This window comes from Nuphar pumila, chromosome 8, assembly GCF_984573655.1.
Source record: "Nuphar pumila chromosome 8, dmNupPumi1.hap1.1, whole genome shotgun sequence".
Taxonomy (NCBI): Eukaryota; Viridiplantae; Streptophyta; class Magnoliopsida; order Nymphaeales; family Nymphaeaceae; genus Nuphar; species Nuphar pumila.
The window spans coordinates 122,622,977-122,649,390 of NC_143256.1; the positions used below are offsets into that span (position 1 = coordinate 122,622,977).

General features: G+C 36.6%; 1 protein-coding gene across 1 annotated transcript; it reads left to right on the top strand.

Annotated features, from left to right (window-relative positions):
* Positions 1-4,040: 4,040 nt before the first annotated feature.
* Positions 4,041-12,264, top strand: LOC149830515 (small ribosomal subunit protein uS19-like). The gene is made up of 4 exons (XM_090016562.1): positions 4,041-4,154; positions 4,268-4,413; positions 4,517-4,574; positions 11,806-12,264. Exons 1-4 carry the CDS (start codon positions 4,152-4,154, stop codon positions 12,052-12,054), a joined length of 456 nt encoding a protein of 151 aa, XP_089872688.1. The 5' UTR covers positions 4,041-4,151; the 3' UTR covers positions 12,055-12,264.
* Positions 12,265-26,414: the final 14,150 nt, after the last annotated feature.

The following is a 26,414-nucleotide window of genomic DNA, read 5'->3' on the forward strand; positions in this document are numbered from 1 at the left end:
ATTATATATATATATATATATATATTAATGTATGTATAATACATTTTTGATCTATACATGAAAGTTCTTGTGATGAGTATAATAATACACATAGAATTTATGATGTGAAAGTGTTTATCATGTTATATGAATGCTTAATGATACATACATTGCATAAAGTTTATTATGTTTCATTGTGCATATCTTTTGCCATTAAGAATTTGAGAAGTGACATTTTTGTTAATCATAAGAGCATAATAATTAATAAATATAATCATAGAGTCATACTCTCAATGATATACATGTATAAACATATTATATGGATGGTCTCATGTCAAATCACTTTTGAAATTTCCCAATTCGTGAACATGATGTGATTGAATAAGTAGATGTTGATATAGTGGATTCAAAATAAAGACTATAATCCAGGTTTATATTAACAACTTGATGATGCATATATTAAAATGAAACACGTTTAATTGATTTAAGAGCTATATAGGGTTAGGTCATGAATGATTCATTTATTTTTTGTTTAAGACCAAACATGATTATCTTAAATTTTCTTTTGTTAATCTTGATTATTTCATCTAGATTTAGATCATGAAATGGTCCACAGTGTATAGGTCCAAATTAAACAAAACATCAAGGCTTTAAATTAAAATGACACTAATGTGTGTTAAGCTCTGAGTGTTGCTTTATTTGTCATATTATGAATATAAAAAGGCCCTGATTTTATGCTTGAAAGCCTATGACATGATTAAGTTCTAAAATGCTCTCTTGAATCATATTAACTATTATAAAAGTTGAAGCAACTTTCTTTCTACTTTGAATGCTTAAAAAATGAGCTAATTGCATCATAAAACAATTACATGGTTTTAGAATATTTTAGATATTGTATAGCCTGCACTCATATGTTTGGACAACATTTGAATTTGGATACATAGATCCAAAGTTGATATGTTGATGTAGTGAATCACTTTCTAAAATTAGAGCATGAATCTAAATTTACATGTCTAAAAAGAAAAATATTTTCAAGTTTCTTGTTATATACATGAAAAGTGAGTAAATTTATGATTGAAATGCATTTTGAATGATTAATTTTGATGAGAACATGATTGAACATTTTTTGTATGCTTTGAATGCTTAATGAATGACTTTTGTTATGATTTTAGATAACAAAATATAATAATTAGATCTAGATACATGAATCCAAAGCTGATATGATTAGATAGCGATTATGTTGTGATTCACTTTGAGAAAATAAGAGTATATAACTCTGATTGCATGTTTAATAAAGAACATGATTGTGCTTTTCATAATGCACATGAAAAGTGAGAGCATTTGCCATATTATAAAAATCAAATAAATAAGCTTTGATTGATATATTTAAAGCTTATAGATATATATCGAATGCAATGTAACTATATTTTTAATTTAAGTAAAGATTAGAGATCATTAGTGTTGATTTTAAGCATGAATATGCTTGAAAATTACTATCAATATAGATATTGACATGGGTGACTTGCATCAATGAGCTGATGAGCAATATAGTGATGAATCAACTCTTGAAGTTGAATTAATTAGAAACAATCGACTGTTGGTGAGCAATGCAGTTTGGAAATGAGCGAGTTACTGAATAGCCAACTCATGAATGGTCATTAAAAGACCATACATTCTTCCTAAAAAAAAGATATGTTGAGAGGGTTGGTAGTCATGATTGTCTTTTCTAGATCTCATGTGGTTAGTAGAGGCTGATCACTTCTACTTATCATGTGAGGAGATTTTATACTGCACAAGCTGCAAGGAAAACATGACATTGCAATGGGTAAAAAAAGTGAGAGTTGAATTATAACATGAACTTATATGTAAATATTTATCATAATTGCTTGTATGAATGTAAAAAATATTTTTTTTCATAGTTTAGAAGTTTTATGCATGTTATGCAACATGGTTATGTTTGTTTTTGTAATTATATTTATGACTATTTGGTTTTGGATATATTGATCCAAAATGATCAAGTGATGGTTAACCTAATGAGAGTCTAATCATGTTATATGTGGTAACAATGCACATTGATATTAAGAGTATTGTCTATGGTGAAATCTTAAAAAGTGTGAGCATTAATCATGTTTGAAAAATCAATTTTTATAAATTTGTGAGATGATAAAAATTTATAGTACTCCACTAGTGTGCATACAAATTTCGTGTAAGGTTATTAGGACATGATGATGTCCTATGACATGGTCATAAAAGAGTAATATGAATCCTACGACTATCTAAGAAAATGAGACCCTCATTGTGTTAAATGTGCAAAATAATTTACCATAGTTTGCTATATACTTAATCCAGTAGATGTGAAAATGAAAATAAATTTTGTATATGATAATGTACATTAAAGGCTCTAATTATGTTTTTTAATATGATGAATAACTCATATAGTTATGTGAAATGAGTGCATGAAAGGATCATGAACGAAAGTTTTAACTAATCTATGTAAAACCTCATGATGTTATGGCTAAACCCATATTATATGTGAAAAAAATCATGGTTTATATGGTGATGAAAAAATCACATGTCTATGTGAGAAATAACTCATAGCATGTAAGAAAAACATTACACTTAAATATTGATATAATCCTTAGAATTCTGCAAGGTCGCTTGGTGCATATTTTGCTATATATTATATATGATGCACCAATTGTAATATAATATGTTTGTTCGCCCTTATGGCCAAGTGGGAGATGTTAGATCTAGGTATTAGATAAAGAGTATGGCCATTGGGTTTCACAAATGAAATCCAATGACCATACTCTTGATCCAATACCTAGATCCAATAAAAATGTCATTGTTATTACGAGTAAATTGATGAACGAAAAGTATATTCTTAATAATGGTCAACAGATATAGGAATTCATTTATAAGTTTGCATTAGAGTGAATATATGAGGAAATGAGTCTTCAAATTAATCTATTTGGATTCTCGTGTTTTTGATGCATGATAATTAGAATTCAAACTTTCTCAAATTCTTTGTTTAGAGTTTGCATATCTCCAAGTGAGAATTCTAATCCCTGGAATCTGCCACGTCTTGGTCCTCTCCTTTGCTCCTCTTTATCCCCCTCATCTCTTCTCTTCTTCCTCCTCCTTCCCTCTCTTCTCCCCTCTTCCTCTTCCATATCCAGATTCTCCACTTATCTCCAAGTTATCCCAACACCAGAAATATAAATATTAAGAAATTTTTTTCTTGACATTTCATTGGAATGATAATTCATTTACACGATTGCCTTTAAAAAAAATAAAAAATTCATTTGCACGAGAATTCTCCTCCAAAGTATCCAAACACACCCTTAAATAAAGATTGTTCTTAAACAAAGATATTTTTAGATGAACTTATGTGTTTGATGGCAAACATTTACAATTCTTGATTTTGACTAAAATCATTTTCATGAAAATCACAAGAGTGACTCAGATTAAGTAGATCTTGGTTTAATATGTTGTGTGGTGTTACAAAGATACACGGACACGTGTATCAGTTTGCGTATATCTGATTACGAACTTTCAACCTCTCGGGACCCTTCATGAGCGGTTGAAATTTTGAAAATATTGTAATTTTTATTACAACACTTTTACAAAATACCAATTTACAAGTTTTTTATATATTCTTTTATATTATTCATATATTGTTTTTCACATTTTATATTTGCTGATATTTTGAGATTTTCTTTGAGGGTGTGCTGGGATAGTAGACCCATTTATCCAGATAAATGTGGTATTTGAAAAAAAGAAGTTTTCGAAGTACACCTTTCATGTGTTTGGTTTGCAAAATAAGATGATCTACATTAGGGTAACTTCAAAAATCGAGAAAAAACTAAATAATTTATTTAAAAGACTTATCCCAAAACGCTGGCTACAAGAAAAAAAAAGTTAAATTTATCGTGATATTTTCTCTTAGCCGAGAAAATCCTGTGGCGTTGCTTTGCACTCACACACGTGCAAACTTAGGACTCAGAAGCGCGCTTCTCACCAACTATAAATAATCTTTAGCTCTCCTCTTCTATTATCCCGTCGAAACCCTAGCTTATCGTCAAGCTCCGCCGGTATACAAGTTTAGGGTTTACTTTGGTCCCTCCCCAGTCCCCACTCTCTATCTTCCTTCTTTGCCATCATTTCAAGCCATGGTGAGTAGAAATCTCTAGGGTTTATGATTTGGAAGCACCGATCTTCTTGATTTCTCCTTGAATCTTTAGAGCTTTTCTACGTGACTTAGTTGGTTTGGGTGCTTTTTTTGCAGGCGGATGTGGAGACGGAGATTCCCGGCGGGCAGCCGAAGAGGAGGACGTTCAAGAAGTTCAGTTTCAGAGGGGTCGATCTGGACGCCCTCCTCGACATGCCCACCGAAGAGCTCGTTAAGCTCTTCCATGCTCGCGCTCGCCGCCGGTGCGCGATTTTGCGATCTCTCTCTCGCTCTTTATATCCGTGGTTTCTTTGGTGTGATTTTGATCCGGTTTTGCAATTTTCTGTTTCATTGTTGAATGTGTAGGTTCCAGAGAGGCTTGAAGAGAAAGCCGATGGCTTTGATCAAGAAACTGCGCAAAGCGGTAAAAACTCGCATCTTTTTTATTGCGTTTGGATTGGTGTGTTAGTGCTTAATTCTTTTTCCTGTTGAATTTTGTTTGCCTGCTTTTGCTTCTTTATTCTGTGATCATAGAGGCTTGAAGGCTTTTTGAATGATCAGTAATCCTAGGCATAAGTTTTAGATAGAATTTTAGTGTCCTTTTTCTATTTTTACGTGTAGATGGTTGGTCTTAGGTTCTGTTTGCGAATTGGTTTTGGGACCGGAGAGAGGGATTCATGGAATCCCAATTTCCCTCCACAGTTTGGATCCCAGATTAGTGGAGATGGGAAGAGAGATGGAGAGAGAAATGGGATGTGGATTCAACTACAACCTCACAAACAAATCTGTCCGTCTCCCCTCTCAACCGTGAAGCCACCCCCCATAACCCTTCCCATCTTTCTCCCAGCAGCAGCTCGGAGATAGAGACAATACTTTCCTGCCTATGCCTTCATTTGCTTATTAGATAACGGATCAATTGTTTGCTTGAACTTTAAGATGGGATTGAATGTATGTGCAATCTACTTGGGATCTCATGGTGCAAGCAGTTTTAACACAAATTGACATTTTAGTTTGTTCTACATGCTTGATTTTGTAAGAATCAACCTTTAGATAATGTTTTTCGAAAAAAAGATGTTTTTATGAGTTGAGAAATTTTGAATCGTTTATAGCCATCGATTTTTTAGATTGCCACAATATCCCACTCACACATTATCATCTGGCAGTTCAAATGTTAATCCTCACAAAACAGACCATGTAGATCACATGTACAACTCGGATTGTTCTGTTGTTTGTACCATAGTTGGGAAAACCCTGCTAGTTGACTTGGGAATTGCCAGAGTGGACCAGGATCGGACCCCAACTGGGTCACGATTCAGGACTGCTGATCCAACCCATTAAATAAAATTTTTATCATGTATTTTATTATTTTAATGCACAATTCTTATATAAAATCACTTGTTATGAAGAATCTAATATTGTTCAATGAAAAAAGTTAATAATCATGTATAATTATATGTTTTTGTAACTTATCTATTGACATATTAGCTTGAAGTTTAGTTATTTCCATGTCTTATTCACATGTTTACACTATAAAATCTAGAGTCCTGACTTGTTCGAGTCAATGAGTCAACCCTCTAACTCGGTGACCCAGTAGGGGTCCGATCCGAGCCCGAGTCACAAGTTTGCCGACTATGGTTTGTACATACAAATGATTGTAGCATACACACTCACACACACACCTCATGGTGGTACACACTCTTGCTTTCCATGGATTTATCCACCAAATGTAGGATCTAACTGTATGGATATGTTTGGCATGATTTATTTCATGTGTCAATAGGTTTAATAATCTCTAATACATCATTAGATTAAACTTTTGAGGTAGTGAAAAATCAATGCCACAGAATTCATGAAGATGAGGGTGGTTCAACAATGGCCCAAAACTTTATCTTGGAGACAAATTTAAGCCATGAAAATATAAATAGACAAAGCTAACTATAATCCAATGGTTAGTTTTTTCTTTTGGAGATTAGATTTGTGTAAATCAAGAGTGTATAATTGCAAGTTATGGTTGTTTGGCATCTTAACAGAAAAGGGAGATAGGTTGGCAATTAGCCTCATAGTTTATGGTCTTTACCAGAGTTACCAGAAGCTTCTTACGTAGGTGGGAAGCTCGCTTCCCGGAAACTTGCTTCGGAAGCGCGATGCTCCTCGCTTCTGAAACTTCATGGGAATCTCGATTCCCCCATGCTTCTTCTATGCTTCCCACACACATGGTCTATGCTTCCCACACACATGATCTATGCTTCCTATATACTTTTCTCACATTTCTTTTCATGTTTTTCATGTATTTCTTCTCGCCCTTCCACTTTCTTCCCATGTACTTTCTTTGAATTGGTAACCATCATTAGATTTAAAAAAAAATTAACTGTTTTACTGAAAAATTATGAAATATAAGATTCTCTAAAATGGTAATCATCATTGTTAGATTTTAACAAAAAATTAACTCTTTTACTGAAAAGTTCTTAAATATAAGAATAATCAATTTTATTATAATTTTTATTTGCTTCTTGTTTGATTCCTATTCAGTTACCATATTGCTTCATTCTTTATTCCTATTTTGCTTTCAAATTGATACTTCATTTCCCGCTTCTTATAAATTTTAAAATGCCTCACTTCTCGTATCGTTTCCCGCTTCTGCTTACTAGTTTGTTAACCTTGGTCTTTACTTTGTTAAGAGAACACTATAGAAAGGTCAGAGATGGCAGGGAGAGGAGAAAGCAAAAAAGCAACTCGAAATAGATTTGCAATGCATCTTTTGAGTTGGACAATTTCTTTACAGAAGCTTGTGTTTTTTTTTTCATTTTTAATTTCATTTTTCTTTTTCACAAATTCCTTGTTTTTCTTGCAAAGTCAAACACCTCCGCAAAACCATTTTATTGAGATTTTCCAATACAGATATTAGTGGGCTATTGTTTAGATCTTTCAACTGCCTTCAAAAGTGCTGGCTCATGTGATTGTAAGCAATCATCATGATTGAAGAGCAATTGTCCTTTTCTATTGTGATGTTAGACACCATACTCAAACCAGAAGCCTATGCAGATGTTATACATCTTGAACGCTTCTGTATTACAATTTTATCGATTCAATGTCATATTGTTACATAAGTTTATGCAAAGGAGTTGCAAAATAATACTTGCTATTCATCTAGTTATAGGACAGGGAAGGATTAGGAATTTCTGGTAACATAAAACAATGCAAAGCAAAGAGATGTGGTCAAAATGGAACTGAGTTATGGCTTTCAGTATCTTATTTAGTTTAACATGTGATTCTGAAATGCATAGGATTTTTTTCTGCAATGCATCCTTTAGTTGATAATAACAGTCAACCAATGTTGTAGTGTTGTTGAAAGTGCATCTCAAGGAGAAAAAAGCACGCCTCGTCTCAAGGCAAGGGCCTTTTTGCCTTGAGGCACAACGATGGTCTAGGCGTGCACCTCATATGCCTTGAGGCTCACACCTCATTTTGGCATGGTCAAATGCGGTCAAAACCCTCATTTGACTCAAAATCCATTTTAAAAAAACAGAAACAAGGGGGGCCCAATGTCAAGGCACTCCCCTTTCATCTCTTCCCCACCCTCTTCATCATCCCAACCGCCACCACCAGCGGTCTCTCTCTCTGTCTCTCTCTTTCTGCCGAAAGAAGAAAGTACACTTGTCTCTCTCTTTCTTCTTCTCTTCTTTCTTTTTCCCTTCTTCCCTCATTTTTCTTCTTCCCTCCTCCTTGATGACTGTTAGTACATACTCTGGTAATGGCCATTCTTTTCTTCTTTTTTTCATTTACCTTGTGTTTTTGCTTGGTAGTGTCCATATTTCTCTTGGCTTCTACCCGTTCCCTTAGTTACAATGTTATGGAAGATGTGTGAGGCCTTTAGTCCTATACTTTGTGCATCTTTTCTTTCAATGTTGTTATTGATTTGCAATCAGTATTATTAAAACATCGCATTGAGGAGCAAAAAGCGTGCCTCACCTCAAGGCGATTTCTCTTTTGCTATGAGGCGCACCCCTAAAGCCCATAGGTCCAGAGGCACGCGCCTCGTTGTGAGGCACACGTTAAAAGGTGAGGCCTGCACCTCTTACAAGTCTGGTCAAATGGGAGCCAAAGCCTCCATTTGACCTAAATTTTAAAAACAAAATGAATGAAAAGGAGGGGGACCGATAGGTGGAGCTCCCTCCTAAACCTTTCCCCTCTCGACTCTTCTCTTTAATGGCAGCAAGGGCTTGGGTGACCACTTTTGGGGCGATGAGGGGTTCTTGTGACCACTTTTGGCACAATGATGAGGTTTCTGACAAGGGTATGCCTCTCCCTCTTTCTTCTTCTTTCTTTCTTTATTTCTTTCTTTCTGCCACCTTATTCTTCTTCTTTATTCCTTTCTTTCTTTTTTGCCTTCCTTCTTCTTTCTTTCTTTTTGCCTTCTTATTTCTTTTTCTCATTTCCTTCTCTTCGTCTCTCATCTATTTTTTCCCTGTCTCTTCTTTTCTTTTTCTTTTTTTCCTTTTCTCTTTCCACCTCTTTGTTTTGCTCTGGATAGTTGCTCTATTAATTTTTTTCATATTTATGTTTCTATAATTTTTTCCCTTTTAATTTTCAATTTTTAGGATTTTCCTGATATATGTTAAGATTTATAGAAAATCCTATAAATTTAAGTGTGGTAATTGCATATCATAATTAGATCACTTGTTGCCTTTCAACAATCTTATGATTCTATGCCTGATGCATTTTTTCCACTATTGTGCACACAGTGCCCTCATTGGATGTTTCTTTTTCTATGTATCAAACCATGTATTTGCTTGATTTTTGAGATAGGGATGTGGATTGGGATGTATAAAAAAATTGCTAAGATTTGCTCTATAATAATTGCTGTGCATTTAAAAGTGTATTTGCATGTGCTTTATAATTGTGTGTGTGTGTGTGTGTGTGTTGGATTCAAGGATGTATTTTCATGTTCTTGGTGATTTTATTAGTTATTCTTTGGTCAAATGCTCATATTTTATTTTGTTAGATACATAAATGATCAAGTTATTACCTTGGTGTTATTGCTAGATATCTGTTTTGTACCTTTCTATATTTATTTTGAATTCTCTATTTGCTTATATTTATTTTTGGTTTTCAAGTTTTTTATTTTTGTAAGTTTTTAATTATTTATTTGTGAGGTTTACACTTTATGCCTCGAGGCTTATGCCTCACATCATATTTGGGTGACACGCCTCGCTACGCTTCCACTTTTCACAACATTGTTTGCAATATATATATATATATATATATATATATATATATATATATATATATATATAGATTTTCTGCCTAATGTCATTTTGTTTTCTGGATTTATAGTTCATTTAGTGCTGTTGGTGATTTGTGAATGTCCACTGCTGGTAGTAGAAATCTGATTTAATAACTTAGAATGTATTTTTTCCTTGCTTGGAACCTGAGAATGATTAGGTAGCTACTGCGATAATTAAGTCTTGTTTCCTCTTAGTGTTTTTTGATGTTTCTGTTGCAAGAGAACTCAAGTCACAAATGGTATTATTTAGTAAAGTTTTTCATAATTTTTTTCACCTCTTGTCAGGCTCCAAGCTGACTGCTTGAGTGCTAAAATTGAATAAAAGAAATTTGGGTTTCTAAAGGGATTATTCAGGGTTATTCATTGGCAAATTGCGTCTTCCAACTGATTCAGTTACTTGTTAGTGACCTGCGGAATGTTCTCCACTTATAGCTATTCTATCTCTTCTATCTAAGCATGCAATGCAGGGTGTTTTGATTGCTTTTTTTTTCTTGAATTATATGCAATACCCATTGTTGATTTTTATATGGCATTTATCTTTTGTGATTTGAAGGAATAAATATAACAAACATTGAGATCTACTCAATACTAGCTACTGCAGGCATATCAGCGGAATTAATCGACTGTGAGCCAGTTTGTCTATACGAAGATTGCATGTGATATTGTATGTACATGTAATTAACTGTGTATGTATTGGTTTTTGTAAAGATTGTATATATCTAATTGTGAATGTTAGTTTGTGTCATTATTTAAAAATAATTTTTTGATAGGTGGATGCACATTTAATTGACCGTTTATTGTGTAGGATTGTAGATTTTCATACAAAGATTGTTTGTGTAAGTTTGTAGATTTTCATATAAAAATTTCCTCTGTTCTATTTGTCCTTCATTTGCACTTGTAAATGTTGTAACATTCTCATTTTAGGTTGTCTTGGAGAAATACATTAACTTTTTATTTTTTATGCTAATATGCATTATATGATTATGACATGATGTTGAGGAATTTAATTGTTAGTGATTTTGTTACTTCATTTTTCATTGAATGCTCAAATTTTAATGGTTAGATACTTAGATCAAGTTGTTGAGTTAATGTTACTTTTACTGTTTTACATGTTATTCTCATATTTTTTGGTATTTGTTTGATATTTTCTATTTTATATTGGTTGTTGCTTCATGAATAAAAATTATTTATTTATTTGTATTTTTAGATATTTTCGAGGTTTATGCTTTGCTTCATTTTTGGTGGAGCGCTTCGCTATGCCTCAACGCCTTTCACAACATTGTGGTCTGTCAACCATGAGTACCTAGAAGGAATAGAAAAGGTCAAGAGAGAAATAAAATGGTGACATTGTTCAGCATAACAATGACACCTGTTTTAGAATGACATTCCCTTAAAGGTTATTGGTTTCATATCCTTGAGTATTGGATATTTTAATTAGCAAACATTTGGTCCATTTGGACTAAAAGAACGAAGCCAACATGTTGTGTAATAGTTGCAAGCCTATCAGTGAAGCTGGTTTACATCAAACAAAACAAACTCATCTTTTGTGGTGTTCTTAGGGATCTAGACAAACCTGTACTCAGTTCAAAATGCAACTCTCTTGGTGATTACTTCTAAAAAGTTGTTTAGCCTCTTATTTGCATGTATGGCTTGAAAGCAAGCCAAACTTTGTAGGCGAGCATGTGGATAAATCAGATAATAGGAATTAGTGGTGCCATTGTCTACCTAGTCAATAAATATGTTTGTGTTTTGATGGCTCCATCTGGTTCTTCATTTATTTTCTGTGCTACCTGTTTGGAAATTTTATATACTTGTAATTGGACCCTAGAAGCTAAAAGAGGGTATCCTGAGCAATTACAATAATTGGGTACATTGATATCGATTGGAATCTTGAAAAATTTGGACTCGGAGAGGTTATTAACAAGAAAGCGGATTTTGGACCATGGAAAACATTTTATAGAAACCAACAAATCGTGTGTCTAAATTGATTTTATGACCTTTCATAAAGCTATTTGCACTGTTTGAATGTGATGTAGTTAATCTGATACCAGGAGATTTGTCAGCGAACCTGAGTTGGTAATTTTCTTTTAAAGAGATCTAGCTCTGTATGTGATCTGTTGTTGGGAGTGGAGATGGGGGAATCACGGAATCCCAACCATCTCATTTGGTTGGAATGGTGGTTTTGGGAGACGAGACTGAAATCGGGATGGTGTTAGGAGGGGTGATGTTATAAATGGATGGATTTCAACATCCCCTTGAGCATGTTGTTGTCATCACCCCTTCCAACATTGGCTCCCAAACAGAGGCCTTATAGTTGGAGAAATTTGGCTCATACTCATCCAACTAATAGTGAATTTGCATTGTACAACAGAAACGTGAAGCCCCACCTGGTGAAAAGCCAGAACCAGTCAGGACCCACCTGCGCAACATGATCATTGTGCCTGAGATGATCGGAAGTATCATCGGAGTCTACAATGGAAAGACTTTCAACCAGGTTGAGATCAAGCCGGAGATGATCGGCCATTACCTGGCAGAATTCTCCATCAGCTACAAGCCCGTCAAGCATGGAAGGCCAGGTATTGGTGCCACTCACTCGTCTAGGTTTATTCCTCTTAAGTGATGCGCCTTCTGTGTTGATTTTATGTCTTTTGATAGTGAAATTTCAAGGATGCTTTATAGTTATCTTTGTTCTCTGGGTTTAAAAACTTTGACTGCATATGGTACATGACCAGTGATGGTATATTTTGTTGCTCAAGCTGCAGCTAATTTGGCTGAACAGCGTTTTTATTCTGCTTTTTGCAACTTTAATGCTAGAGGCTAATTTTCATCAGTGTTTGGGGCCGAAGAGTGCTGTGCTGGTTGACTTCTTACCAGCAACGTCCACAGTAATTTGTTCTATGGTGAGGCAATAAATTGCTCTTCTGCTGACAAAGATTTGCTTAAGCCTTGACCTGAGGTAAAAGCTTGACCCAGTGAGACTTTAAAGTGAATCAGGCACTTACTGTTCACCACCAGATTGCTCACAACCAGGCAGGGTCTAGGCGTGTCTATGTGTCAGGTTTATATAGGATACCTGACCGGACCTGAACCTGAATACTTGGGTATGGCGATAAAAACGTCAACTGAATTATCGTTTGGGCTCACCTACCCGGCCTGAGTAATGTGTCAGGTTTGCCTTAGTGATTTTTGTCAGATATCCGACTGCACCCTGGCTGACCGGAGTATTTTACTTGTAATTTTAGTGAAAATAAGTTGCCTTAAATTACATAGATTAAGGTTTTGGATTCGGTTTTCTTGATATGACAAGTGTGTCGCCATTTTGGGGATTGTTTGGGACACACTTGTCTTTGAATGAGTGACGAGTGTGTCCCGTTCCATGTGTACTGTGCTTCAAACAGACCCTTACTGTGCATTTGAATTACCCCAGTTTGCCTTTTGACCTCGGCCCCCTTCAGGATATATACCATCAAGTTTCCCCAAGTACAACCACATGGGGCTATCCAAAAGCCCACCTCCTTTAGCAATGGGCCACTGAATATCTGCTGATAACTGGCTTGTTCTAGATAGGTCTAACCTTACCTGGTTCTTAGAACTGGGGTGGGTTTTGAAGTTGAGGATCTGAGAATTCGTAGATGGGGCCTACCATACGTTTCACCCCAGTTATTACTGTTTGAAGCTTTTTATTGTAGTAACCGAAGATGGGGTACTTTTGCTTCCTTTTTTTTAGAGAGGGAGAAAGCGACCCTTTTTGTAGTGGTGTGCTTGGATAAAGTTAGATGTCTGGAGTTGTTTGTCTAATGATTTTTTTATTGAGGAAAGTTTGTCTAATGTTGAGTTAGATTTCTGTAGTTGTTTGTCTACTGATACATTGAGTGATGCCATTACCAAGGTGTGAAGCTTTTCACCCCAGTTATTACTGTTTGAAGCTTTTTATTGTAGTAACCGAAGATGGGGTACTTTTGCTTCCTTTTTTTTAGAGAGGGAGAGAGCGACCCTTTTTGTAGTGGTGTGCTTGGATAAAGTTAGATGTCTGGAGTTGTTTGTCTAATGATTTTTTTATTGAGGAAAGTTTGTCTAATGTTGAGTTAGATTTCTGTAGTTTGTCTACTGATACATTGAGTGATGCCATTACCAAGGTGTGAACATGCCAATCTTGCATGGTTGGAAAGAAAGAATAATGTTGGTTTTTCTGTTTGGGCAAGACTAGTTTGGGAGGTTCAAAGTACATTCAGATAATCTGAAACTAAAGCCGCACGTTCAGTATCACAAGTGACAATTCTTTTGGTGACACATGCCCAGGAAAAAAAGGTAGAAAACTTTTCCAACAGAATATTTCCTATCTACTTTGAGAGGAAAACGAACGGTAGGTAAGCAAGAATTTCCAGGACATAGACACCCGTAACATGAATATCTAAGTTTATCCCAAGGTGATCTTTGGTGTACACCATACCGATTGACATGGCTTCTGATGTGTTATTCACATGGCCTACATACAAAGGATTTTTCATGACATCATTTATCACAAGTAAACCCTAAAGTTACCAAGGGGTGCTCCTCTTGTCTGGTAGGATCTGCTAGTTCGCCTCACCTTGTGTTGGGACGTTGCAATTCAATCTCAATGGTATTGTTGTATAACTGGTAGGAGTCTGCCTAACCCCAGCTTGACTTTCAAAAAAAGAAAGAAAAGTAAACCGTAAAGTTTTCTAGGCTATCCCCAATAACCAGGAATGCCCCCTACATACATGAAATCCAATCCTTCCTAAACTCTTAATGATTATTTTTGGTTCCAATTTATGCTGGTAATAAAGAACCAAAAGTTCAATGTATTTTTGTCCCATAACATGGGATCACTGGGATCTTGTGTATTGAGAACCGAGAATTCCCATGTTTTCCATGATCAGCAGGAATTCCAATGTCCAAACCTGATGCTAATGAAACCTTGGAATCTGATGATCTTTTGGCATTGCCACCAAATGGGAAACTGAAAAGTTCAGAACTCCAATGACATCCAAACGGTCCATAAGGCAGGCTAGTTGATGATAAAGCTTGAATGTTTAGCTCAAATAGGCTATGATATTGGAAGAATTCAACTTGTCCAAGACTCCAAGTTGCTCTACTTCTTCAGGGTCATAGTTGATTCAGGGGGACTTATCAGGTCACGCTGCCTGACTCGGAAGCAAATGTCAAACCTAGATCGAGCTTAGTCAAGATACAAGATGAATCAATTTTATAAAGAATCAACTTCACCCAGCCTAGTTGCATGAATCTAAATTTCTCCTGGTGCAAACACAAAAGTTTGTAATGAAAAGCAAATTGGCTGAGTAACTCAGTTTTGTACAAGTGATGCTGCAAATCAAACGTAAGACAGCATTTGTTTTCAATGTTAAACGTTTTGTTAATTTTGAAGGTTATGTTCTGAATGGCGGTCCCTTCATCTTAACCAAGGTTTAAAACAAGCACGTTCTTGTAAATTAATGCTGTCATTTGCTTAACTTTCTGCCTATGAGGCTGTGCCAATTTTGCGCGGCAGTTTGTTACATGATGCTTTCACGTTCAAAATAACGTGTTATTAACGCAAGATTGCTTGGAATGGTTGGATGCAGTTTCACACTGATATAATTAAGGGGTCTCAAATACAAATTTGATCAAGAATATCATTATTACTCACCTTGTTTTGCTAATTTCCATTGACATGTTACCAACATTTAAAGATATGGATTTTCATGAAATACCAATGAATTAATGATCTGGTAAAAACATGCTTCCGTCATGTTAACACCTTTTCTTTTTCCTCACAACATTTACTTTAATGGTCATTTGGTAGAGCTTAGCATGTGACAATTAAGTTTTCAAATTTGGTTACCTTGACAGAAAAGAAGACAATAAGAGAATATCATTACCCTTCGATAACATTGTTTTGCTTTATGAGTATATATACTCGTGAATCCATCTCCAAAGTGCCTTTGCATGGATGGTTTTTATATTTGAATCAACTTCAACACATGAAAATAATAAAATAGAATATGCTAGACATGATCCAACCATTAGATTTTGCTTTTAGAGCTTATCTCTCTCTATCTATATATATATATATGACCCAGAATAATTTTCTTTTTTGGTTCATATCGCCGACCCCAATTGGTTTGGGATGAAGGCGTAGTTGTTGTTATATATATATATATATATATATATATATATATATATATATATATATATATATATATATATATATATATATAACCACCACAAGTTATGTGGTCCACACTGGATTTTCAGAACTAAAATATTAAAATCTAACCTTTGGATTTTTACAGTTTCATGTTAAACTCGACTCTAACATGTATCTTTTATGCTATTTTAAAACTACCCTAATATTCATAAATTGTGGGCCTTGATTTTTCATCATCTCTTAAATAAAATTTTATAAAGCAATAGATATGATAAAACCTCCTAACATAGTAAATAAAACACGTTAAAAATATCTTTAAGGTCATATTTAACATTTGTTGACTAGATCCACATGAATAGGGGTATAACCGGGCTGGGTTTTGGTTGCGTCTTATCGGATCTGATTTTGAGTCGGTCTAAAAGTAAGACCCAAACCCGACCCGATCTAGTGTTACAACTAAAAACTGTGGACCTATATGGGTTAATGGGTTTGGGTATACATCGGGTCTTTAGTAGACCTGTTTTAAAATATGAAAAACCATTTGTGTCTGGGTACATAATCGGGTTGGGTCACTTGCCTGTAACGATGTGTCCAACTGATGTCCCCAACAACGGTGCCAAGAATGGTCCATTTGGGTTTGAGTCTTCATCTACAGGACCCAAACCGATTTCACTACGGATCTATATTTTGGACCCAACACAAACCCATGGGTCCACCAATATCAGTTCCAGTTTAGTATAATCAGTTCAGTTATACCTGACCCAGTTATTCGGAATAAGAGTGTGTACCACCTTATGGTATCATTGTACAAAACCATCATATAATCTGCTCTACCACGCCCCACCCTCACTAGGGCAGTCAAGGGGTTTAGTATGTATCGTGTTCTGTCCCGAATAGTATTTGAGAGGCCTGGTTTGGGTCATGATTTTTGCTTGGTTCCCGACCAGATCTCAGTGTTATATAATTTTAATAAAAATAAATTTATAAAATTATACTGGTTCCGGTCAACCTGACCCGATCAGTTGACAGCCGTATCTCCCACCACCACCACACACACACACACACACACACACACACACACATATATATATATATATATATTCAATAAGACACAGATGACCTGCATTATTTCACATGAGGCAGTGCCAATGTGACATAGTATCACTGTGTTCAGCAAGTCAAGTCAATCCTGCATACCTGAACATTCCTGAATTAACATTTCAAAATTGGACCGAACCAAATCGGTCTTCGCTTTAGTTTCGGCTTGAAGAGTCCAGATAAATGGACCCAACAATTGGACCTCTTTCGGACCAAATCTGGTAACCCCCAGTTCAGTCATGGGTTAGGGTTCCAAGGCATTGGGTCTGATTATTATAGATCATCATCAGCCACTTGACTTACTGTCATGGCTCAGGTTTGACTTGGCAATTAGGTACCACTGACTGGGCCTAACCCTTGTTTGAGTCCAAAGAAACAATTGGAGTTTGGATTAGAACCATGATGATTCTCACTACATTGGCTCGCTCGCATCTTAAGTACCAGTAATTAGCCTTTTCATTAGCTAGTTGATTGGGTTAATCAGATTGCGACAGTGTCATCCTAATGGACCCTTTAGATTTTTTCAAATCACTAAAATCATTCTTGCTGACCCGTTCATTTTGGTTTGGATCTTCTCATATATGAATCTGATCCGAATAGCTAAGTTTGATTAGATCAGATCTGGTTATACTTGTATCCAGAAAGCTAGGGTTTGTCCTGGTTTACCTTCAACATGGATCCAGCTCCAGCTCCTGCAAGATTGCAATCCTACCAATCAAAATACTTTGGACTTTCCTACGAGGTCAAATGTCCAAAATCCTAAGCACATAATATGATTACCGATAGATCAGAACTGGTTGAACATCTAATATGGATCCAACACATTATGCTAATATATATTAATCTTGAAATAAGATCCAGGTTCATATTTAGATCGGATTCAGGCTTTGGTATTTCACCTTTTAGGATTCGGATAGGCACTTTTTGTTGGATCTACATCCAATTCGAGATAAATTTCGACCCACTTTCACTTATTATTCTCGACCTCCTTTTCTTTGGTGGTACTATCCTAAAACCTTTGTTTTCAACCTCCTTTATCAGATCCAGTTTGGATCTGGTTCCAACTCCACTACATCTGATATGGATTGGATTTGACTTTGGGCTCAGATTATGCCTTTCTGCCGATTGTTTAGATTATGATTCAGATCTACCATGAATAGACCTGGGGCTAGGGCTGCTAAACAGTGGCGGATCCAAGATTTTGCTTAAAGGGGGACAAATTTTTTTTTAATAAAATAAAATAAAATAATCTGAAATGAGGTTATTTATGAGCCTCACCACGAAGAAAGAAAATCATGATGACAATTGGTATAGCTATACAAAATTACATGGCATGCACAAAAACAAGTTATAGCTGCTATACTATACAAAATTACAAAAAAATGTGAAATGGGCAGAATTTCAATCAACCATTCAAGAGAGAGGCTCAAGAAAATAGGGCCTCTTGCAGAGGATTGGAGAGAGAGATGAAAAAACCCAGAAAACTTGAGAACTATATCCTTCTACCTTAGATAATAGCTATTGCTTTTGCTATTTTACTAAAGGTTGTTTTGCTTTTTTTTCAGTTTTTACTTTTTCAAGTTACATTTTTGTTCTATTTATTTATCACTTTTGACAAAAATAATCATTTTTTATTAGAAAGACCAACATACCTTGAGGTAGTAGTGGTGTTCATCAATCACAAGTCAAACCCACAGAAGGTCATCAGTTCAGAGGCTTTATCTTATCCCAAATGAATTCCAAAACTTTAAGAGGGTCTCGAGGCTCTCCTCACCCCCCCTCGACCGGCCCTTGCTGCTAAACGAGCTGAACTTGAAGTGTTCAAGGTTGGTTCGTTCTTGTGGCAAGCCAAGCCGAGTTGGAGCAAGCTTGTTTATAGAACAAATATATTGTCTCGAAAGAAATACAAATATTATATATATACATATATACAAAAACAACAACAACAACTACAACTACGCCTTCATCCCAAAATAATTGGGGTCGGCGATATGAACCAAAAAAGAAAATCATTATGGGTCTTCCACATGAATCCTTCTCCTCCAATCATTTCTAACCAATGCCATGTCGTAGGTTCAAAATATATATATATATATATATATATATATATATATATATATATATATATTTTATTACTACCTAATAAGCTTATACAAGTGGAGCTGTGATGAATACTTACTGTTCATATTTAGCTTGCCGAGCTTATTTTACGAGGTCACATGGCCCAGCTATGAGCGACTTGGCTTATTTCCCAGGCCTACCTGTACCACATATATACTATTGCGGTTGTACCACATACCATTTTCATTTGGATCCGGACCTTGCACCCAAGTCAGATAAATGAATGAAACTTCTTATTATGGACCCTGGACCCACTGCTTCCTACCTGAATTTCTTTCCTTGCCTCAGCCTGTGACCCCTCTAGGGGTGGTTTGATTCGGACCCAGGCGGAACCAAGCTTGAACCACATTTTTTGGGTACGGTGTCAGGTTAGGACCTAGGTCTAATCAGATCTACTATAAGAAAAACTATACCTGAATCCGATAAGAACTACATGAGCCAAAAACCCGGACCTTACCTGGTAAAAACATACTTTTTATCATTTTTACATTGAAAAATTATGGGTCTTAATCATAACTCGGGTCAGCTCCAGGTCTAGTATAAGATTTCACAAATTATACTCGGATCCATGTATTAATTGAACTTTCAGGTCCAAACCCGAGTCTTAATCTGGTCATCTTATTCATCATCATACCCGGACCTTATAGGATTTGGTTCGGGTCGGGTCCAAGTAAACCAACCCCGTTGACACCTCTCTCTCTCTCTCTTGATGGGGATGGCTCTGCACTGCAAGATCCTGACACACGTGATGGGTTTGCTTTACAATTAATAAACCTATTAATGACGTCAAATCCATTGAATGATTTATACAAATACCACATAACTTTTATATTATTTACAAAACACTGCAATATTTCACTTATTACATTTAGCCTCTTTTTATAATTTGTGATTCAAAGACAGAACTCGAGATCTGCTTGTAAAGTTTGAGCCTAGCCCATGTCGGGTCGGACCAGGCCCCTTAGGCACCGGCAAGCAAAACAGTCGGGCTGTGTTGGGTCCACTGTGTTTTTCCGTTGCCTCAGCTCAAGTCAAGCTTGTTTACTAATTGGGCTGGTTCGGACTTGACTTTAATCGGGCTTGAGCTAAAAAAAAAAAAAAGTAACACAAAAGCCTGCCCATCTTCAGCCATGTATCCGAACATTAGTGTATAAAAAGTAACACAAAGGCCTAAAATCATTCATTTAACTTTTTTCTATCTAACATTATTGTTTAAAATTCCCTAGCTTTTAATTATTTTTTTCAACAAAATACTCTAGTATATGATAAAAGAGGGTTGTGTTTAGGGTTGGGTTTGGTTCCGACCCAGGTGGAACCAGACCTGGTCCCAATTTTTTAGTATGGTATCGGGTCCAGATCCGTGTCTAACCAGACCCACCATAAAATAAATATACCCGGACCCTATAAGAACTACATGTATCAGACCGGGTCATACCCGGTAAAACCATATTTTGTGATCATTTTTATATCGAAAAATTGTGGGTCCTAAACAGAACTTGAGTCGGGCCCAGGTCTGGTATAAAATTTCACAAACGATACCCGGTCTATCTACTAATAAGACCTTTGGGTCTGGACTTGGGTCTTAATTATTTATCACTGAACCCGGATCTTGTAGGATTTGGTTTGGTTAGGGTCTGAGTTTCAATTTGAGAATTGAGATGGGTATATGGAATGCCTTCAAATGAAGTAGACGGTTATATGTAATATTCTAAAAACTAAGCGGCTTTGTGTAAAACTGATGATAAGTCTATCGCTTTTCTAAATATACAAAATTTAATTACTTAAATAAGAAAAATGTCATCCCTGAGAGTCGCCGTAGAGCGCAAGAATCCCTCGCTACACGACAAAAATCCGCTGACGACGACTCACACGAGCAACCGCTCGTGCTACACCTCCGGGGGTGGCATCCCAATCATTCTATTAGCTAAATGACAAAAATATCCTCTCGTCCGTGGGGATAAACCGATACGTATCGGTTACACAAATCGACTTGACATAATCCGAGTCTGAGCACTGAGCTGAGTAAGGGTGTCAACGGGTACCAAACCCTGCACTGCCAGGGTTTGGTGATAAATAAGAAGAGCATATTAGAATCCGGTTTGGACCCTAAGGATCTGATTAATATATGGAGCTGGGTATGGTTTGTGAAATTTTATACCAGACCCACATTTCGATTAAGATGAGCAATTTTTCAATGAAAAAATGATAAAAATATTATTTTACTGAGTATGATTCAATATGGTTTGAGTCTAGTTTCACCCGGGTCTTAACCAAACCGATGCGTTGACACCCCTAGCTGTGAGGTTAGTAGAGGGAACCTTACCTTCTTTGCCTCCACTCATAAACCAAAGAAAGAAATCAGTCAAGTCAACCAACAGGACGACCGGTCAGCGACTCGTCTGGCATCAGTCTCGGCCCGAGTCGAGAGCAAAACAAGCTCCCTCATAAAAACCATTTAGGGTCATTTTCGTCATAAAATGTCGAGGTGGTGCAGCCGGCCGCCGGCACGCGGCCGGGTGGGGTCGCACAACGAAGCGCGGCAGGTGCGGGCCCCACCGGTCCCTCTAATCTAGCGAGATCCACGTGGCGGACTGCGCGCGGCGATCACGGGGACCGTAGCGTCCCCACTCTCTAGCGGGGCCCACATTTTGTCGGTCCGCCTTTCGGTACGTGTCGACACGTCTCGTCCCTTTCTGCCTTGCCTCTCTCCCCCTACATTCACGCCAACACGTCTTCTCTCTCTCCTTGACGGAGTCATGACCTCCGTTACCGTTATCCCCGCTGGCCAACGCGGCCAATTCTTGACGGTAACCTAACGGTGGAAAAGCCGCGCCGGCTCTATCGAGCGCAATTACGGAAACAATCCTGTCCCCTTCAACCTCGCGCACCTTTCTTGGGAATGCCATGCCTCGGGTTGGGCCGAGGTGATGATAGGGTCCGAATCCAAGGCGATTTCCGCCAGCCCGGTCCCACCGTGATCAAGATTAGGTGGGTTCATTTATGGTTCTCGATCCAGTTAGATCTCGAATCCGTAGGTGCTGACGTTGCCTTATCACGGTTGGTGGACGTAGGGCTGGGTGGTCATGTTTTTAACCCGAAATTAAAGGCAAACCCATTAAGTGAGTGGTGAGAAAAAAACAAAAAACAAACTTTGATATCTCAAGACAAACTCTTACCCAAAGGGACCAAGATGTTCAACTTTCTCCCATCTTTGCACTTCGTTTTAAAGCCAAAGATCTCAAATCTGAGAGAGATCCGATCCAAATATGAGAGAGCTAAAAACTACGCGGTCATTTACCCAAATTGAATTGGATCCCCTCGTTTATATCACCCGATTTTACCGCGTCATTTGGGATTCCGTCCTTTTCGGTGCTAAGGGTGTTTTAGTCATTTAGCATGGTCGATTTGTCAACCTGTGGAGTGATGAAAGTACATCATATCATGCATGGTCATCGTACGACGTGATGTGGATGGATGTGGTTTGGGTTGTCGTCCTTCGGATGTGCCTATGGCCATCATAATGATGATGGCCGATGGCCGACGGCATCTTGATGATGGCATCACATGACTTTACCATCATCATCATGACACCCCCGCGGAAGGGTCGCCCGCAGGCGTCGAATCTTTCTCAACAGTGTCGCTTGCCGTCGATTGCCTTTTTCTTTTTTCACATCAATTTTTTTGTAATAAAAATTTAAATTAATAAAATCCCCGGAAACCGGCCACTCGACAGGGTTAATCCCAGGCCAACCGGCCTCGCTTTTTGTAAGTAAATTACAGAAAACTACAGAGATTATTTCCTTTTTATAAAATGCCGTTCAACCTTTTAATTTTTTTATGTTCAACCATTGCAAACGTATTTGAAGCGCTTCAAGGTACAAATATAATTACTTGATGTCCTCGACGATGGAATGGAACAACGAGTTTTATCATATTTCTTGAAGAAAAAAGTATTAAGCCTATTTTAGCAATTTTTTTACTGAATATTTTCGCATAGAACGATTTCAAGGGCAAGCATTGATTTTGGAACAATTACGTAAAGTTGGCGTTTTTGGGTAAATTTTGGATAAGTTAGGTGTCTGTCTGTAAATTATATATATTTTCCAGGTTGCACTTCAATCCGCTTCATGTTTTGCGAGTATTAGAACGGTAATGAGAATATCTGGTCAAAGTTTGACCAAGTCAGGAACTAGGTCCTGGTCTACGCCTAGGCCTACAGAAATATTGTTGTCTACTAGAGATGTCACGGGTCGAGTTTAGTTCAGACCCAGTGGAACCAGACTTGAATCAGATTTTCGGGTATGGTATTTAGTTTGGACCCGAGTTTAATCGAGTCCACTATAATAAAAAATATACCTAGATCCGATAAGAACTACTGTACCAAACTCTGATCATATCTGGTAAAAATCATATTTTTTTAATCATTTTTATATTAAAAAATTATGGGATTTAATCAAAACTTGGGACGAGTCCGGGTTCACAAACTATATCCAGGTCCATGTATTAATCGGACCTTCGGGTCCTTACCCGGGTCTTCTTATTTATCACCATACCCAGGCCCTATAGAGTTTGGTTTAGGTGGGGTCTGGGTAAACCAGGCCCATTGACGCCCCTATTGGCTAAGAGTGATGCCAGCGAACTCTACTCTCTTGTAGGAGTGTCAACAGGTCAGGTTTGGTTTGGACGCAAGTGGAACCAAACTTGGACCCAATTTTCTGTTATTCCAACCTTGTGAAAAATGGATTTCAGAAAAGAGATTTCAAGCCTAGAGGTACGTTTTTAAGATCGCTATCTTTAGAACTTCAATCGCCCCACTCTGAGAATTTCGAAGATGCGAAAAAGGGTTTTGTTACGACTGAGTTCCCAGGATACAACTAGACTTGAACCTCAAGAGAGTCACTGCTTCACAAGAACATATGACCTCTCCCACACATGAACTTTGCAAGCCAAACCGAAAAGAAAGAAAAGAGAAAATTGGAGAGTCAGAAATTTCAATCATTCAAAAGACGGAAAAGGAAGAGATTTATAGACTTGTGAGAAAGGCCAAAACGTTTTTGAGATAAATGAGATTAATGGCCATAATTCAGATGATTTGAAAATAGGATGAAAAGGTCCTTGAACGGTCACCCACCTTTGACTGTCAATCAAAGGCCTTCAAAAACGTCCAACAGTCACAATGCAATATAAACTCAATATAAATGCTATTAAAACCTTTCAAACGACCAAATATCTCAAAACCGAAAATCCAAAATAGACATTTGCACCTCGCACCGCTGCAAAGTGTGGCATCAAAATGCCACATTGCGCCTCAAGCGCCCTTGCGCGCGCGCGTGCACATGTGCGTGCGCATGCACGTGTGCACAAACAGTGCATCCGTTGCTGCACATCACGATGCGCAGCAACGTCCACAATCCACCTAAAGACTCAAGGCTTACCAAAGTAAATCATAGATAACAAACTCTCTATTTAAACCTCTTGAAAAACTTTTCTCTCTTAGATATAGGACTAAACTTTTTCAAAACACTTTTGGCAGTAAACAAAATCATCAAGATTTAATATTTTAAAACTTTCCTAACATTTTCGTGTATAGTATCAAGTTTAGACTTGGTCTAATTATCCGGTTCACTATAAGAAAAACCATACTCGAAACAAACCCGATAAAATAATATTTTTATCATTTTTACATTGAAAATTTGCGAGTCTTAATCGAAACTCAGGTTTGGTATGAAATTTCACAAACTATACCCGGATCAATGTATTTATCGGACCTTCGGGCCCGGTCCAGGGTCTTAATCAGGTTTTCTTATTTATCACCATACCTGGACCCTAAAGAGTTTGCTCCAGGTCGGTAAACCTGACCCGTTGACACCCTACTCTTGGTTTTACATAATTTTAATAAAAATGAATTTTATCTTTTTTTTTTATGGATCCACTTTATCTTGAAACATATGGGCTTAGCAGTAATCTCATTGTGCTTTATTAGTTTGAGATTGTGGTTTGCCGCTGCTATTTTTTTGGTGATTTGTTATTTTCTTATTAAAAACTTATAGAAACTATAGTGACAGTAAGTACAGCAGGCAAAGCTAGCGCGGCTAGGTCTCTGATTCTATAAGTGGCTTCTTCACGTAAATATAAAAAAAATATATTTTAAATTATTTTAAACACTAACTTTAATGAAAAATTATGCAACTCGTTACCCAACCCTAGTCACAAATGTTGCTAATATTATTAAAAAATCACTCATCATCTTGTGGTCAAAGGGGCCACATCTTTCACCAAGTTGACAGGACCTCACCAGTTTGAAACGAGTGTGTATACGGTCAGATCTACTCTATGCAGTTCATCCATACGATAAACGGCATCCAAAAACACATTTAATTTGCAAACTTTAATTGCCATTCATCTAGGCCATCAACGGCTCTAAAAAAATGTAGGATCTATTTAGGAAATCTTGAGTCCTTGGACAAAGGTCACCTGGGTTTTACGCCAATCAACTCGATCGGTGAAGCAGTTTTTCACTAATTATCCCAAAAAGAAAAGTGAAATATTTAGAAAACTACTTATATTATCATTTTCTTTAAGTGTATATATTATTTATATCTTAAGCAGAGTTTCGTATGATATACATTTTTTATGCATCGTATTTTCTTTTGTCTTTTAAAGAAAACCAATTTTTTGGAAGTGGCACGTGTGAAATGAATATAGCAATGATTCCTTCCCAAAAGTAGCACGTGCCATTAACGTGGGGATTAGCTTTAGTCGATGGTAAATGCATTTAACAATCTAAAACCGCTTATTTTAGAGTTTTAGTGCTTACAAGAATCAGAATACTTACTTGCTAAAGTATTGACATGTTTGGGCATCAAGGTGAAACATCACCAAATTCATGAATTGTGGTTTATGAAGCACCAAATTAGCAAGAATGTTATAAGTAGTTTATATATAGGAAAATGGAAACCTACAAAATACAAAACCTACTAAATAAAACATGATAGTGAATTTTTGGTGTTTTTTTCCCGAAATTCCAACCTCATAGATGTGTAGATCATGCATTGTAGATTCCCATGCATGGACAATTAGATCATGCATTTTGGATGAAAAGATGGTATTTGGAGTCTTGAAAATTTATGAAAATTGTAGGTTGTTGATTTTTAAAACCCGGTTAAAACCTATTCATGCATGGGAATCAAATGTTCCAAGAAGGTGATTCTTATAAAAACAAGCTTATAGATCACATCAGAAATTTCGAAAATCCAATAGCATGTTTGATTTAGTAAGCTTTGTATTTTGTAGGTTTCCATTTCTCTCTCTCTCTCAATCTATGTGTAAATTTTAAAATTTTGTGATTTTAAAATAAACAGTTTAATTATATCATAAATGTTAGCATTGGCAGCATCGTTGCTATTTGGCGTGGCAAAAACTCAATAAGAAACAAGCCGAATCAGTTTTTTTTTTAAAATAATTTTCATCAAAGGTTTAAAACATTTTAAATATTATTTTAATATTTTTGTAGCAGCGCATCATCTGCTGGTTCAAAATTGTCCGATCCAGCTTCATTGGCTTCAGAATCGGGATCGGCCGATTCCCTGAAA